The following is a 17,500-nucleotide window of genomic DNA, read 5'->3' as shown; positions in this document are numbered from 1 at the left end:
AGACAAATAAAACGCGTGAAAATCAGTGGTATTCGGTGAAGTAAAATGAATTAAATGTGCTGACAGTTCATTGCTCCTGCCGAATGAATTGCACTGAGTGGAGCGGATCACCACTCCAAGATGGCGGCCCCGCATCTTGTCAGCGCCAGTAAGCAGTAGCGCTCGATGCTGCGTCTACTTATAAAATGTCTATGTCAGGGGTGTCCAAAATTTTTCCACTGAGGGCCGCACACTGAAAAATCAAAGTACGCGGGGGTCGAGTTGATATTTTTTCATTTTCAAAACCAATACAATATACACTTTTTTTATTTTTGTAATTGTTGGGGCTCCCTCAAGTTAGTTCTTAAGGACCCAGAAGGGTTTCAGTCTTAAACAAGGTTCAAAATAAGTCATATATTTTTTTTTTTTCAGAAAACCTTTGAATCGCTAATTCTACTTCATTGTTGTTTTTTTTACTTTTTACTAGCTTTTTGTCGAAACCCTATTTTTTGAGGCAAAATATACAATATTTTATATATACAATATTTTTCCCAAAAAGATTTTCAAACTGAAATATTTAATGTGAAGTAATTGGATCCCTAAATAGGTCAGTAATTCATAGCAAAATTGATTAGAATTCATTATTTTTTTTATTTTTTTTTTTTTTTTTTTTTTTAGCAAAGACAGCTATTAAATTCCACTAAAATCCTCAGGGATCCAAAAGTGCCCCACTCATAAAAAGGTCATGCTTTCTTTAATTTTTTTGAATTTTTCATTCAACACTTAAATCTCTATATCAGCTTCAGATAATATATATATTGTAATTGGTTTAGTATATTTATAATAACAATAAGATGATTAGTATAATTAGTATTAGTATATAATTAGTATGGACTTTTTTTTCTTCCAATTTTGACATTTTTCATGTTTTTATGTTCGTTGTATTTATGTCCTTTTTGTCCTTAAATCAATCAATAAATTATAGCAACATTGATTTTTATTCATTATTATTTTTTGAGAAATTATTTAAAAAAAAAAAGGGTGTTATTAGAGTCGACAATGCAACTTTTTCTCGTTGCGTTTCACCAATTTGCTCTTTTATTCCACTTTTTATATAAAAAAAAAAAATATATATATATTTTAGTATTTTTAGAATGCTGCGGGCCGGTAAAACATTAGCTGCGGGCCGCAAATGGCCCCCGGGCCACACTTTGGACACCCCTGGTCTATGTGTATCCTCACCCTGTGGATACACACTCCAGTAAAGTAAGTGACGATATGCACCTATAACAGGGGTCAGCAACCCGCATGCGGCTCTTTAACGCCGCCCTAGTGGCTCTCTGGAGCTTTTTCAAAAATATATGAAAAATGGAAATGATGAAGGGAAAGAAACATATTTTTTGTTTTGATTTGGTTTCTGTAGGAGGACAAACATGACCCAACCTCCCTAATTGTTATAAAGCACACTTTTTATATTAAACATGCTTCACTGATTCGAGAATTTGGCGAGTATCGTTTTGTCCTACTAATTTTGGCGGTCTTTCAACTCACCGTAGTTTGTTTACATCAGGGGTCACCAAGGCTGTGCCCGTGGACACCAGGTAGCCCGTAAGGACCAGATGAGTCGCCCGCTGACCTGTTCCAAAAAATAGCTCAAATAGCAGCACTTACCAGTGAGCTGCCTCCTATTTTTAAAATTGTATTTATTTACTAGCAAGCTGGTCTCGCTTTGCTCGACATTTTTAATTCTAAGAGAGACAAAACTCAAATAGAATTTGGAAATCCAAGAAAATATTTTAAAGACTTGGTCTTCACTTGTTTAAATAAATTAGTTTATTTTTTTACTTTGCTTCTTATAACTTTCAGAAAGACAATTTTAGAGAGAAAATACAACCTTAAAAATGATTTTAGGATTTTTAAACACATATACCTTTTTACCTTTTAAATTCCTTCCTCTTCTTTCCTGACAATTTAAATCAATGTTCAAGTATTTTTTTATTTTTTTATTGTAAAGAATAATAAATACATTTTAATTTAATTCTTCATTTTAGCTTCTGTTTTTTCGACGAAGAATATTTGTGAAATATTTTTTCAAACTTATGATTAAAATAAATAAAAATATTCGGAAAATAAAGAACATCCGTAGAATCAAATGTAAATCTTATTTCAAAGATTTAAAGAAAGGGCGGCATAGCTTGGTTGGTAGAGTGGCCGTGCCAGCAACTTGAGGGTTGCAGGTTCGATTCCCGCCTCCGCCATCGTAGTCACTGCCGTTGTGTCCTTGGGCAAGACACTTTACCCACCTGCTCCCAGTGCCACCCACACTGGTTTAAATGTAACTTAGATATTGGGTTTCACTATGTAAAGCGCTTTGAGTCACTAGAGAAAAGCGCTATATAAATATAATTCACTTCACAAAGTCTTTTAAATTTCTTTTAAAATTTTTGTTCTGGAAAATCTAGAAGAAATAAGGATTTGTCTTTGTTAGAAATATAGCTCGGTCCAATTTGTTATATATTCTAACAAAGTGCAGATTGGATTTTAACCTATTTATGTCAACAAAATTCAAAAATTAATCTTAATCAGGAAAAATTACTAATGTGAAGTGAAGTGAATTATATTTATATAGCGCTTTTCTCTAGTGACTCAGAGCGCTTTACATAATGAAACCCAATATCTAAGATTAATTATTTTTTTTAAACCAGTGTGGGTGGCACTGGGAGCAGGTGGGTAAAGTGTCTTGCCCAAGGACACAACGGCAGTGACTAGGATGGCAGAAGCGGGGATTGAACCTGCAACCCTCAAGTTGCTGGCACGGTCGCTCTACCAACCGAGCTATGCCGCATAACGATGTTCCATAAATTATTTTTTAAATTTTTTTCAAAAAGATTCGAATTAGCTAGTTTTTCTCTTCTTTTTTTCCGGTTGAATTTTGAATTTTACAGAGTCGAAATTGAAGATAAAGAATGTTTCAAAATTTAATAGTCATTTTTTTTCACATTTTCTCCTCTTTTAAACCGTTCAATTAAGCGTTTTTTTCATCATTTATTCTCTACAAAAAACCTTCCGTAAAAGGAAAAAAAATGTACGACGGAATGACAGACAGAAATACCCAATTTTTTTTAATATACATTTATTAAAGGTAAATTGAGCAAATTGGCTATTTCTAGCAATTTATTTAAGTGTGTATCAAACTGGTAGCCCTTCGCATTAATCAGTACCCCGAATCTACCATGAATTGATTAATGTGGACCCCGACTTAAACAAGTTGAATAACTTATTCGGGTGTTACCATTTAGTGGTCAATTGTACGGAATATGTACTGTACTGTGCAATCTACTAATAAAAGTATCAATCAATCAATCAAAACCCAAGAAGTAGCTCTTGCTTTCAAAACCGTTGGTTGCCACCCACCATAAAAGGAAGAAAAAGGTATTTCAGCCAGTAAGTGGCGCTGTCGCAATGACGCAACCCGCGATCTACCAGTAAACTCAAACGAAGAAGAAACTTCCGGCGTGGCTGTTACAACTTCAATCAACGACGTGTCGTCCATTGTTGCTACTTTTGTGGAGCTGTGTCGACTCGTAAGTATTTGTTTTAAAGAATGTCTCTTAAATATGTAGTCATTTGCTAGAAGCTACTGTTTTATGTTCGAATTTAGATGTGTTTAAATATACGTGAGCCCTAGCTCGGTTGTATTTACTATTTTACTTACAAGGGGTCGGCGACACAAAACGTCAAAAGAGCCACATTGGACCAAAACTACAAAAAACTAATCCGCCTTGAGCCTCAAAAAACGAAATGCCGTATATAAGTGTTATAATGAAGGCAACACATGGTATAAATGTCTATATTAGCTATAATAGCCTACTATCAAAATGACTACGTGTCGCAGGCTGAAGCAAATCTTCGTTGACAGAAATGTTGAAATGTTATATATTTATTCTACACATTTCTACAACATTATAAACCATTAGTAACTCAGAAGGTGAGATAACTCCTGGAAATGACTGTCTTTTAATGTCCTAAGGCAAGGGTGCCCACACTTTTTCTGCAGGCGAGCTACTTTTCAATTGACCAACTCGAGGGGATCTACCTCCTTTATATATATCATTTATATTTATTTATTTATGAAAGAGACATTTTTGTAAACACGTTAAATGTGTTTAATGATAATACAAGCATGTGTAACACATATAGATGTCTTTCTTTCACCAAGACAAGAATATAAGTTGGTGTATTACCTGATTCTGATGACTTGCATTGATTGGAATCAGACAGTAATGATGATAACGCCCACATTTTCAAATGGAGGAGAAAAAAAGTTGTCCTTTCTGTACAATACCACATGAAAGTGGTTGGTTTTTGGCATCTAATTCATCCAGCTTCCATACACTTTACAAGAAAAATATTGGCGGCAAATTCCGTAGCTTGCTTGATTGACATTCACGGCACCCGAGGGTCTTGTGAGATGACGCTGGCTGCTGCCAGTTCATTATTATGAAAAAATGACCGAGAGGAAGGCGAGAAACACTTTTTATTTCAACAGACTTTCGCGCCGTCCCTTCCGTCAGAACTCTAAAGGTCGACTGCACATTTCCTATCTTCACAATAAAAGCCCTGCTTCATGCTGCCTGCGCTAACAAAATAAGAGTCTCGGAAAGCTGGCGCGCACAAGTGATGTGCACGCCAGCTTTCTGAGGGATCGCTTGTGGACGCCAGTTTTCCGAGACTCTGTATTTAGTTAGCGCAGGCAGCATGAAGCAGAGTTTTTAATGTGAAGATAGGAAATGTGCAGTCGGCCTTTAGAGTTTTGACGGAAGGTACGGCGCGAAAGTCTGTTGAAATAAAAAGTGTTTCTCGCCTTCCTCTCGGTCATATTTTCATAATAATGATCTTGCAGCAGCCAGCGTCATCTCACAAGACTCTCCGGTACCGTGAATGTCATTTAAGTGACGTCTTGGTGAAGATTGATGATCACTAATTTTTAGGTCTATTTTTTTTAAAAGCCTGGCTGGAGATCGACTGACACACCCCCCGCGGTCGACTTTTAGCTCGCGATCGACGTAATGCGCACCCCTGTCCTAAGGTATAAATGTGTGTGTGTCCAAGTTAAAGGAAAACGGCAGGTTGTCTTCTTTTTAATAGATTTATTACAATCTTTGGCAAGATTGCTGTGACCAAGCGTTTGCTGTGGTCTGGAACAACATGGCACACAAACAGCTACCTGAAATGCAGCCAATATTACATGCCGATAATGTGTCATGAGCATGCAAATATGAATTAAAGGTCTACTGAAATGAGATTTTCTTATTTAAACGGGGATAGCAGGTCCATTCTATGTGCCATTTTTTGTCGGGGCGGTTTAGCTCGGTTGGTAGAGTGGCCGTGCCAGCAACTTGAGGGTTGCAGGTTCAATTCCCGCTTCTGCCAACCTAGTCACTGCCGTTGTGTCCTTGGGCAAGACACTTTACCCACCTGCTTCCAGTGCCACCCACACTGGTTTGAATGTAAATTAGATATTGGGTTTCGCTATGTAAAGCGCTTTGAGTCACTTGAGAAAAAGCGCTATATAAATATAATTGACTTCACTTCATACTTGATCATTTCGCGATATTGCCATATTTTTGCTGAAAGGATTTAGTAGAGAACATCGACGATAAAGTTTGCAACTTTTGGTCGCTAATAAAAAAAGCCTTGCCTGTACCGGAAGTAGCAGACGATGTGCGCATGACGTCATGGGTTGTAGAGCTCCTCACATCCTCACATTGTTTACAATCATAGCCACCAGCAGCGAGAGCGATTCGGACCGAGAAAGCGACAATTTACCCATTTAATTTGAGCGAGGATGAAAGATTTGTGGATGAGGAAAGTGAGAGTGAAGGACTAGAAGAAAAAAAAGGCGAGGGCACTGAGAGCGATTCAGATGTTATTACACACATTTACTAGGATAATTCTGGAAAGTCCCTTATCTGCTTATTGTGTTACTAGTGTTTTAGTGAGATTATATATTCATACCTGAAAGTCGGAGGGGTGTGGTGACCGCCAGTGTCTCTAAGGGAAGCCATGGAGGAGCCAAAAAAGTCGCAGCTGCCTATTTGGCAGCTGCTGGAGGAACGACACAAGCTCCGCTGTTTACAGTAAGAGCCGACTTATTACTACAATTTTCTCACCGAAACCTGCCGGTGGACATGTGGAAGAGACCTATGTTCGCTTGACCGCTCTGTTCCATAGTAAAGCTTCACAACAAACAAAGAAACATCGGAAGGGTTTTTGTTGCTACAGCCGGCTGCAATACACCGCTTTCCACCAACATCTTTCTTCTTTGTAGTCTCCATTATTAATTGAACAATTTGCAAAACATTCAGCAACACAGATGTCCAGAATACTGTGTAATTATGCGATTAAAAATAGACTACTTTTAGCCGTGATCGGTGCTGGGAGAACATGTCCGCTGCCACCGGTGACGTCACGCGCACTCGTCATCATACGCGTCATCATTCCGCGACGTATTCAACAGGATACCTCGCGGGAAATTTAAAATTGCAATTTAGTAAACTAAAAAGGCCGTATTGGCATGTGTTGCAATGTTAATATTTCATCATTGATATATAAACTATCAGACTGCGTGGTCGCTAGTAGTGGCTTTCAGTAGGCCTTTAATAGATTTATTACAATCTTTGGCAAGCGAGGTCGCGTTTGCTGTGGTCTGGAACAACATGGCACACAAACAACTACCTAAAATGCAGCCAATATTACATAGAGATAATGTGTCGTGAGCATGTAAATATGATTTAAATACAAAGAGGATAAAAGTAAAGGGTATTAAATGAGCTCTAATATACCTCCAAATGAGGCATAATGATGCAATATTAAAGTTAAAGTACCAATGATTGTCACACACACACACTGGGTGTAAATTATTCTCTGCATTAGAACCATCACCCTTCATCACCCCCTGGGAGGTGAGGGGAGCAGTGCATACTTGCCAACCTTGAGACCTCCGAATTCGGGTACTGGGCGGAGGGTTATACATTTTCCATGTATTTTCAAGTATTTATATATATATATGTACATATATGTATATATATATGTAGGTGTGGGGTTTTTCCCACACCTACATATTGCGCTCTACCACGGTATCGAGCACTATTCTCTGGATAATCCAATCAAGACATATGTATATATATGTGTGTATATATATATATATATATATACACACATATATATACATATATATTAGGGGTCTAACGGTACACAAAAATTTCGGTTCGGTACGTACCTCGGTTCAGAGGTCACGGTGCGGTTCATTTTCGGTACAGTAAGAAAAAAACAGAATATACATACATCCATCCATCCATTTTCTACCGCTTATTCCCTTTTGGGGTCGCGGGGGGCGCTGGCGCCTATCTCAGCTACAATCGGGCGGAATGCGGGGTAGACCCTGGACAAGTCGCCAACACAGATAGACAGACAACATTCACACTCACATTCACACACGAGGGCCAATTTAGTGTTGCCAATCAACCTATCCCCAGGTGCATGTCTTTGGAAGTCGGAGGAAGCCGGAGTACCCGGAGGGAACCCACGCATTCACGGGAAGGACATGCAAACTCCACACAGAAAGATCCCGAGCCTGGATTTGAACCCAGGACTGCAGGACCTTCGTATTGTGAGGCAGACGCACTAACCCCTCTGCCACCGTGAATATATATTTTTTGATTACTTATTTAACAAATTTGCTAAATCTTCTACCAAAAATAATTTTCTTAGTGGAATATTTGATGTGAAGTAATCGGAAACTTGGATGGATCAATAATTCATAATAACATTGATTTTGATTCAATATTATGTTGTAAACAATGACCGTTTGAAAAAAATAACACAGCTTTGTTTTATTAGTAAACGTTGCAAGTTTTCTAAGTTACATTTAGCCTTTAAGATTTTTTATTTCACTTTTGTTTATGTTTTTGTTTATTTTAATAGTTTTTTTTAGAATGTGCCGTGGGCCTTTAAAACATTAGCTTTGTGCCGCAAATGGCCTCCGGGGCACACTTTTGAAACCCCTGCTATAGATAACAAAAAATTAAATCTGATTATATAAAGGATAAAAAGTAGAGTCTGGCGACCCATGCGCGTTTCTCATAACTCTCTTGCTCTCTCTGTCTCTGCCCCGCCCTCACGATGTTCACCAAATACTCCTCATCAGTGAAGCATACACATAAACATATTAAACAGTGGGCTTTCTAACAATTGGGAAAGTTTGTGTCATGTTTGTCCTCAAACAAACAAAAAACATACTAAACCAAAAAAAAAAAATTCTCTCATCTTTTTCAAATTTCTATCCTTTTTTAAAAATGCTCCAGGGAGCCACTAGGGCGGCACTAAGTAACCGTGGGTTGCTGACCCCCGTTATATAAGTTGTGTCACTTATAGCAACAGACCGTAGTGTTTGGTGTAAGATTAGAACATTTTACAATGAATTGATTAACGTGGACCCCGACTTAAACAAGTTGATAAACTTATTGGGGTGTTCCCATTTAGTGGTCAATTGTACGGAATATGTACTGTACTGTGCAATCTACTAATAAAAGTTTCAGTAAATCAAACCAAATATGCCTAATTAGCACTCCTACAAGTCAATAACATCAACAAATTTCACCTTTTTGCATGAAACTTTTGGTGGACAAAATTAGACAAAAAAAAGACTGGAAGATTTGACATGTAAACAAACTGTTGCGTCACAGTCCACACTATGGTGAGTTCAAGAACTGCTGAAATTAGTAGGACAAAACGATGTTCACCAGATACTCCTCATCAGTTAAGCATACACATAAACATATTAAAAAGTGGGCTTTCTAACAATTGGGAATGTTTGCGTTATGTTTGTCCTCAAACAAACAAAAACATACTAAACAAAATAAATATTTTTCACCCATCTTTTTCAAATTTCAATCCTTTTTTAAAACCGCTCCAGGGAGCCACTAGGGCGCCACTAAAGAACAGTGGGTTGCTGAGCCCCGTTATATACGTTGTGTCACTTATAGCAATAGACCGTAGTGTTGGGTGTAAGATTCGAACATTTTACCATTAATTCATTAACGTGGACCCCAACTTAAACAAGTTGGAAAACTTATTCGGGTGTTACCATTTGGTGGTCAAATGTACGAAATATGTAGTGTACTGTGCAATCTACTAATAAAAGTTTCAATAAATCAATCAATAAACTTCTGTTTCTAATGTCCTTCCAGGTGTTGACACGATGAAGCCGGCAGCACCAGTGACCGCTAGTCCGGAACACTGCTCCATATTTGACCTGTGCTCCCAAGATGACGTAGTAACAGGACTGAGGGAAGTCAACTGCTTCCTGAAACAGAGTGCCAATGCAGAGCCAGAAAGTATGAATGTCTTCTATTTAAGCATCTTAAAAGTTGTCATGGATAAGATATGGGAAAACTAAGGCCCGCGGGCCACATGTGGCCCGTTAAGCTTTCCAATCCGGCCCGCCTGACATTCCCAAATAATTGTTTTAGATCTTTAAAGGGGAACATTATCAGCAGACCTATGTAAGCGTCAATATATACCTTGATGGTGCAGAAAAAAGACCATCTATTTTTTTAACCGATTTCCGAACTCTAAATGGGTGAATTTTGGCGAATTAAACGCCTTTCTGTTTATCTCGCTGGAGGCGATGATGTCAGAATGTGACGTCGCCGAGGTAACACAGCCGCCATTTTCATTTTCAACACATTACAAACACCGGGTCTCAGCTCTGTTATTTTCCGTTTTTTTGACAATTTTTTGGAACCTTGGAGACATCATGCCTCGACGGTGTGTTGTCGGAGGTTGTAACAACACTAACAGGGAGGGATTCAAGTTGCACCACTGGCCCGAAGATGCGAAAGTGTCTGCCGCCAGACCCCCATTGAATGTGCCGGAGTGTCTCCACATTTGACCGGCGATGCTAAGGCAGACATGGCACAGAGATGTATGGATAACCTGCAGATGCATTTGTAACGATAGTCAACGAAATCACAAAGGTGAGTTTTGTTGATGTTGACTGCCAGCTAATCGATGCTAACATGCTACGCTAATCGATGCTAACATGCTATTTACCGGCGGTGCTAAAGCAGACATGGCACAGAGATGTATGGATAACCTGTAGATGCATTTGCAACTATATTACGTTTCCTTCCACCCACATTTAATGCGAAACAAACACTTACCAATCGACTGATTTAAGTTGTTCCAGTGTCACAAGATGCGAAAGTCCTGATCGTTTGGTCCGCACATTTTACCGGCGATGCTAACGCAGCTATTCGGCCATGCTATGACTATGAATTCGCTCAATAGTTTCAGTTTCTTCTTCAATACTTTCATACCCCAACCATCTGTTTCAATACATGCGTAATCTGTTGAATCGCTTAAGTCGCTGAAATCCGAGTTTGAATCCGAGCTAATGTCGCTATATCTTGCTGTGGTATTCTCATTGTTTGTTTGCATTGGCAGCACTGTGTGACGTCACAGGGAAATGGCCAGTGTCTTCGCAGAGAGCGAAAATAAGGCACTTTAAAGCTTTATTTAGGGATATTCCGAGACCGGTAAAATTTTGAAAAAAACTTCAAAAAATACAACAAGCCACTGAGAACTGATTTTTATTGTTTTTAACCCTTTTGAAATTGTGATAATGTTCCCCTTTAAGATGGAAAGTGTAGCTGCCATTATGATGTGCAGTCATGTTTTCTAATGACCGTAAGTCTTGAACTATACAAAGTATTTCAATGTTTGGAATCTGCACTTTTGTATGACATGGCAGTTACTATGGTAATCTAATTAGTTACTATGGTAATCTAATTAGTTACTATGGTAATATTAGTCACAGCAGCTCACACGAGGCACCAAGCAGTGTGGGTGTGGAGTGTTTCCACAGAGTGTTTCCAGAGCGGCCACCCTGAAATGCGGGTTTTTTTTACAACAAAGTTTAATCCTTAGTGATTCATCAGTTTTATCAGATTGTAGATGTTTTTTTCTTTTTTACTGTTCGCATTCATATTTCGCTGTTTATTGTATTTTGCGTGATTGTAAAATAAGTCGATCGAAAGTGGGTGTGACGTTCATATGTTGTCAATATTCAGTGTTTTATCCTTCATAGTTAATATTGTAAATCCCACATTCTTTATTTTCATGTACATTCTGGGTGTCTCATTCAGTGTAAAAATGTAAAATTACATTTCGTTTTTAAGGCGGTCAGTCATAACTTTCAATCAGAAATTATTGTGAGATTTTGTATTATTATTCCTAGAAATAGGTATACTGGCCCCCAGTATACCTATTTGTTTCTCTAAATTTGGCCCCCCGGGGCAAAATAATTTAATTTTGGATTTACTCGCTGGGTTTTTCAGATTCGGAGGACAAAGGGTCGGCGGTTGTCAGAGAGGTCTCGGACAAGATGGTGTGCTCGGCCTGTAGGTGCTGTTTTATTAACCGCGAGGATCAGGTGACTTGAACACCCCCTGGTTGATGCTGCTTTACGTTGATATAAAACAGTTAAAGGTTTCCCGTCCAAACTTCAGATGGAGCATTACAAGCTGGATTGGCATCGCTTCAACTTGAGACTGAAGATATCAGGAATGCCGCCGGTCACCACCGAGGAGTTTGAGAGGAGAACCGGAGATGGTAAGGGAAAATACTAATCCTGGAAAAAATGTTACTGCCTACTGATCACATACTTACGTCACTCTGCAGGAGATCTGTCTAGTATCTCGGGTTCAGAGTCTGACTCTGAGGAGGAAGAAGGATCAGATATGGACCGCAGGGAAAGGAACTGTAACGTCGCTGGTGTGGATAGTGCCAACTCGGAGGATGACAGTTTGGTGACTGGGCGGCTTTCCAATAAAGTGTTGTTCCAGAACTCAGAAGGACAGTACTTGTCTTTCTACCGCTGCATTCTACAGGGAAAAGTAAGGCCTAACAGTTTGTTTATTATTCATATATGATCAAATGTTATGCATTTAATTTTATTGTCATGCTGTGCTATTACATATAAACCTTCTTTAGTGGCGTAATGGTTAAAATATCAGCCCTGAGGCTGTGAGTTCAAACCCCGGCCGAGTTTTACCAAAGACTATAAAAATGGGACCCAGTACCTCCCTGCTTGGCACTCCACATCAAGGGTTGGAATTGGGGGTTAAATCACCAAAAATGACTCCCGGGCGTGGCCATCGCTGCTGCTCACTGCTCCCCTCACCTCCCAGGGAGGGTCAAACGCAGAGAAGAGTTTCACCACACCAAGTGTGTGTGTGTGTGATATCAGTGGAACTTTAACTTGATACATCATGCAAAGTCTCAAAGGTCCGACAACAAAGTATTTGGTTGGGTTGATCGATAAATGGAGTAATACTAGAGGTGTCCGATAATATTGGACTGCCGATATTATCGGCCGATAAATGCTTTAATATGTGATATCGGAAATTATCGGTATTTGTTTCAAAAAGTAATATTTATGACTTTTTAAAACGCCGCTATACGGAGTGGTACACGGACGTAGGGAGAAGTACAGAGCGCCAATAAACCTTTGCGTGCCAGCCCAGTCACATGATATCTACAGCTTTTCACACACACAAGTGAATGCAAGCATACTTTGTCAACAGTCATACAGGTCACACTGAGGGTGGCCGTACAAACAACTGTTACAAATATGCGCCACACTGTGAACCCACACCAAACAAGAATGACAAACACATTTCGGGAGAACATCCGCACCGTAACACAACAATAACACAACCGTACAAATACCCAGAAGCCGTTGCAGCACAAACTCTTCCGGGAGGCTACAATATACACCCCCCCGCTGCCCCCCAAACCTCGCCCACCTCAACCTCCTCATGCCCTCTCAGTGAGAGCATGTCCCAAATTCAAAGCTGCTGTTTTGAGGCATGTTAAAAAAATAATGCACTTTGTGACTTTATTAATAAATATGGCAGTGCCATGTTGGCATTTTTTTCCCATAACTTGAGTTGATTTATTTTGGAAGAACTTGTTACATTGTTTAATGCATCCAGCGGGGCATCACAACAGAATTAGGCATAATATCGTGTTAATTCCACGACTGTATATATCGGTATCGGTTGATATCGGAATCTGTAATTAAGATTGGGACAATATCGGGAAATCGGCAAAAAAGCCATTATCGGACATCTCTAATTTATATATTATATTAGACCTTTTAATGTTTGTACTACTTATTACTGTCAGGTTCAAACACTGATGACATCTATTAAACAGACAAGAAGCAAGGAATCATGCAGAGACAGAGTTAAATTTAGCTCAAAGAGGAGTGACGTTTTGGGTTGTATTCTTAATTACAGAACCAACCTACGCTCTAAGGCAGGAGTAGGGAAACTATGGCTCTAGAGCCAGATGTGGCTCTTTTGATGACTGCACTTGGCTCTTAGATAAATCTTAGCTGACATTGCTTAACAGGGTAAGTAACGAATAATTCCGCTGGTAATCACAGTGTCAAAAATAACATTCTCATGCATTTTAATCCATCCATCTGGTTTCTACCGCACCTGTTCAAGAAGTCGCATTAATGGTAAGAAGTATTTTATTTATTGTTGGTTAGCTTCAGAATAACAATGTTATTAAAAAGAATAAAGTTAAAGTACCAATGATTGTCACACACACTCTTGGTGTGGCAAAATTATTCTCTGCATTTGACCCATCACCCTTAATCACCCCCTGGGCGATGAGGGGAGCAGTGGGCAGCTGCAGTGCCTTGCCCGAGAATAATTTTTGGTGATTTAACCCCCAAATCCAACCCTTGATTTGAGTGCCAAGCAGGAAAGAAATGAGTCCCATTTTTATAGTCTTTGGTATGACTCGGCCGGGATTTGAACTCACAACCTACCGATCTCAGGGCAGACAATAAGAGACTTATTATACTCTAAAAATGTTGGTCTTATTTAAAAATGCACGCATTTAGTTGTATTCAGTCTTAAAAGAAATATTATATGGCTGTCATGGAAATACATTTTAAAATATTTGGCTCGTATGGCTCTCTCAGCCAGAAAGGTTCCCGACCCCTGCTCTAAGGTAACCGGCCCACGTGCTCCTCTTATTTATTTGGGAGGTCCCTGGTTACATCACTGAGGCTGCCTCTGAAGAAATTGGGGTAATCTCAGCAGCCCCAGTTAGACACAATATGTCACTATTCATGAAATGCAAATGTGCTGACACTCGTGATATCGCCCCGTCTCGGCTCTGTCTACGTCACGGCACTCGATGTTTGTCCTTGGCAGTCAGCAGGCCGGTGCTGGACGGAAACACTGATACAAGACGACTCGCAATCTTTGGATTGCATGTTGTCGCTTTGCACGGATAGAAAAGTCCAACTTCAGCACAATTGATAATAACTATAGCAACGGCCTTTAAGCATAAGATTTGTGTGATAACTTACACATGATTATTCTAACAATTATAATTGTTTTCAGTCAGATGAAGAGCAAGATCTGGCCTCGTCCTTGAAGGCCATTAACAAGAAGACGCTGTGGATAATCCTCATGACGGGGGGAGGCCATTTTGCTGGTGCAGTGTTCCAGGGGTATGCTTGTTTTTAACACATTTTAAGGCTAGTAGTTCAATAGAAGAAATGTACTGTCTCAAATTCAATATTATGCTTTTTTTTCCCCTCAGAAAAGAAGTCCTACAGCACAAGACCTTCCACCGATACACTGTTCGTGCAAAGCGGGGCACCGCCCAAGGTCTGAGAGATTCTCAAAACCGCAGTCACACACCTAAGTCTGCAGGAGCTGCTCTCAGGCGATATAACGAGGCAGCGCTCGTCAAGGTAAGACTACACTACAGTGGCCTGCACTAGGGGTGTCACGATATAGTATTGATGTCGGTCCAATATCAGTAAAAAAACAGTATCTGATTATATCAGCTTGCATCTACAATCTACGATATAAGCGCTCAAATGTGCAAAACTGGAGAGCCAGTTCACATCTAATGAACACATGTGGTTGGTCTTTTCTTGTATTTTCCTCATGTCGTTTACAAAAAGCAAACATGGTAGGCTATAGGCTCCTAGGAGCTGGCAGCTACACAACTGCTAAGCACACAATAGCACACGGAGTAGACATACATAGTAAGAGTCCTTAATTGATCAACATTGCAGTCTAAAACATGACATTTTTCAGTATGAACAAAAATGAAATATTTATATCTGCAGATTACTTACAGATGCAAAGTCTGCAAGGCAGAAGTGTATCAGAAAGTATCCAGTAAAAAACGTGTCTGCATCATTCAACTTACTCCATCGTGACCTTAACTTAATAAATTCAATTTACACTAAAAAAAGTACATAAAGGTATATACTATTATTCGTGCTGATATCTAATAGGAATAATATCGCTATCAGCTGATATTTAAAGGGGACCTGCAACTTTTTTGGAACTACCTATCGGTCACAATCATTAGGAAAGGCATGACAATAGATGCATTTTTTTTTTAATGCATTCTAACAGGTAAAAGTCCGCTTACAGCGGAGCCGATGGGAGGTCCTCTATCACGCCCATAAAACAAAACCATCCAAAAAGCGTCAACTTTTGTGACTTGAATACTTACCAAGTATTAGTGATATTGTTATTATAAGCACTAATGCAAACAAACTATTGCAGCACCGCAATACAAGCGTATGTGCCAATGTTTACATTATCGCGTCGTAAGCTGCTTTCTGGCTTATTTTGCTTGTAAAAGCTCATTGTAGCTCATAAATAATGCTTCTCACCTGGATAGTAAAAGGACGAGGGTGTTTTCCGACAAATTGGTTCACTTTGACAGCCCATTTTGGCCCGTAAATGGCGAACGTCATGAAAAGACATTTGGTTCAACCCACCTTTTCTTTGCGAAGATAATGAGTCATTTTTCATATAAGATGGCAACATAACAAGATTCTATCAGTAGGCCTTTAATGACAGCAGACATTGCACAGTAAGTGTTATTTTATTATGTTTCTTGGCTGTCATGAAGTCTGACGTCTGCAGTGAGTAAAAGCAGTGATGTAGTTGGGGGGAAAAAGTGAACTTTGTGATGCGTTTTTAAATCAATGCTTGAAATGTATGCTAAAAATGATCAAAATACGCGAATAGTAAATGTTGTTATTAATGTGCCTGTTACTGCATTAAATATATACTTACAGCATGTATAAAAAAAATTTATGAAAGTGTTTGGATGTTTTTTCAAGGGCTTTTAGAGTCAGAATAGAACAACTCCCATAAGTTCCATTGTGAGCAGTCTTTTGATCGCCTTTATTTACCATTTAGAATGCATAAAAAAGAAATACATATTTGAGCTTGTCTTACATAAGGCTTGTGAATGATAGGTAAAAATTCCCGAAAAATCGATTTTGTATCTGAATTGAAAAAGTTCCATTGAGTCTGTACATAACAAACATTTCCAGGTAAAAACTGCCCTTCGGTTTGGATTCGTACTGGTGTACATAATCACATCGGGAAACTTTAACTTTTTAATTTGATATACAGTATCATTATTAATACCATTATAATACCGGTAGAAATGGATGGATGGATAATTAGCACTGATAGCAATGAAGAAAATGATAACGCTGACCATAGAGCCCGTTCATAACTTATTTTTATACGATAGTAAAGAAAATGTAAGTCTTGCTTAAAAACTTTGCCTGTACATTTAAAAAATATATTTATGATGCTAGCAGTTTGCCCTATAGTAACACGTTTTATAATTTTTCTATGCAAAACATTTATTATTTAATTGTTCATTATTCTCCTACATTAACACTTATATTCTTACAGAACAAAATGTAACATATTTTGTTTCTTCATTACTCAAAATTAACACTTCCACATTTTTGCAGGACATTCAGGATCTTTTGGTGACCTGGGCTGAGCACCTGAAGGAAGCGTCTGCCGTATTTGTACGAGCCCCAAGCTACAACAAAACAATCTTCTTTGGCGGCCGTACGAGTCCGCTGGACAAAAAGGACTCCAAGATCCGCAGCGTCCCCTTTGCCACACGCAGGGCAACCTTTCGAGAACTACAGCGGGTACACCACGTGCTTTCCACAGTTCATGTTCATGGTAAGTACAAAACCTAAAACCGGTGAAGTTGGCTCGTTGTGTAAATGGTAAATAAAAACAGAATACAATGATTTGCTAATCCTTTTCAACCTATATTCAATTGAATAGACTGCAAAGACAAGATACTTAATGTTCGGACTGGAACATTTGTTATTTTTTCCAAACATTAGCTCATTAGAATTGCCTGCAAAATGTGTCAAAAAGTTGGCACAAATGGCAAAAATGACTGAGGAAATTGAGGAATGTCAATCAATCAATCAATCAATCAATGTTTACTTATATAGCCCTAAATCACTAGTGTCTCAAAGGGCTGCACAAACCACTACCACATCCTCGGTAGGCCCACATAAGGGCAAGGAAAACTCACACTTGAAATGGTCTCCTGTGGACGGGACTGTCGC

At 39.0% G+C, this 17,500-nt stretch overlaps 1 protein-coding gene across 1 annotated transcript in view; it reads left to right on the top strand.

Annotated features, from left to right (window-relative positions):
• The first annotated feature begins 3,426 nt into the window (after positions 1–3,426).
• Positions 3,427–17,500, top strand: part of ankzf1 (ankyrin repeat and zinc finger peptidyl tRNA hydrolase 1) — a 28,831-nt gene continuing 14,757 nt past the window's right edge. Inside the window, exons 1-8 of the mRNA XM_061880086.1 lie at positions 3,427–3,563; positions 9,231–9,377; positions 11,382–11,476; positions 11,553–11,655; positions 11,725–11,939; positions 14,472–14,581; positions 14,674–14,827; positions 16,877–17,099. Coding sequence (XP_061736070.1) covers positions 9,242–9,377; positions 11,382–11,476; positions 11,553–11,655; positions 11,725–11,939; positions 14,472–14,581; positions 14,674–14,827; positions 16,877–17,099 — 1,036 coding nt within the window. The 5' untranslated portion in view covers positions 3,427–3,563; positions 9,231–9,241. The remainder of the gene's footprint in view (positions 3,564–9,230; positions 9,378–11,381; positions 11,477–11,552; positions 11,656–11,724; positions 11,940–14,471; positions 14,582–14,673; positions 14,828–16,876; positions 17,100–17,500) is intronic.

The sequence above is a fragment of the Nerophis ophidion genome, linkage group LG19, assembly GCF_033978795.1.
Source record: "Nerophis ophidion isolate RoL-2023_Sa linkage group LG19, RoL_Noph_v1.0, whole genome shotgun sequence".
Lineage (NCBI taxonomy): Eukaryota > Metazoa > Chordata > Actinopteri > Syngnathiformes > Syngnathidae > Nerophis > Nerophis ophidion.
Note: the sequence above shows the minus strand (reverse complement) of the source record. Positions and strands in the feature narration are given on the sequence as shown.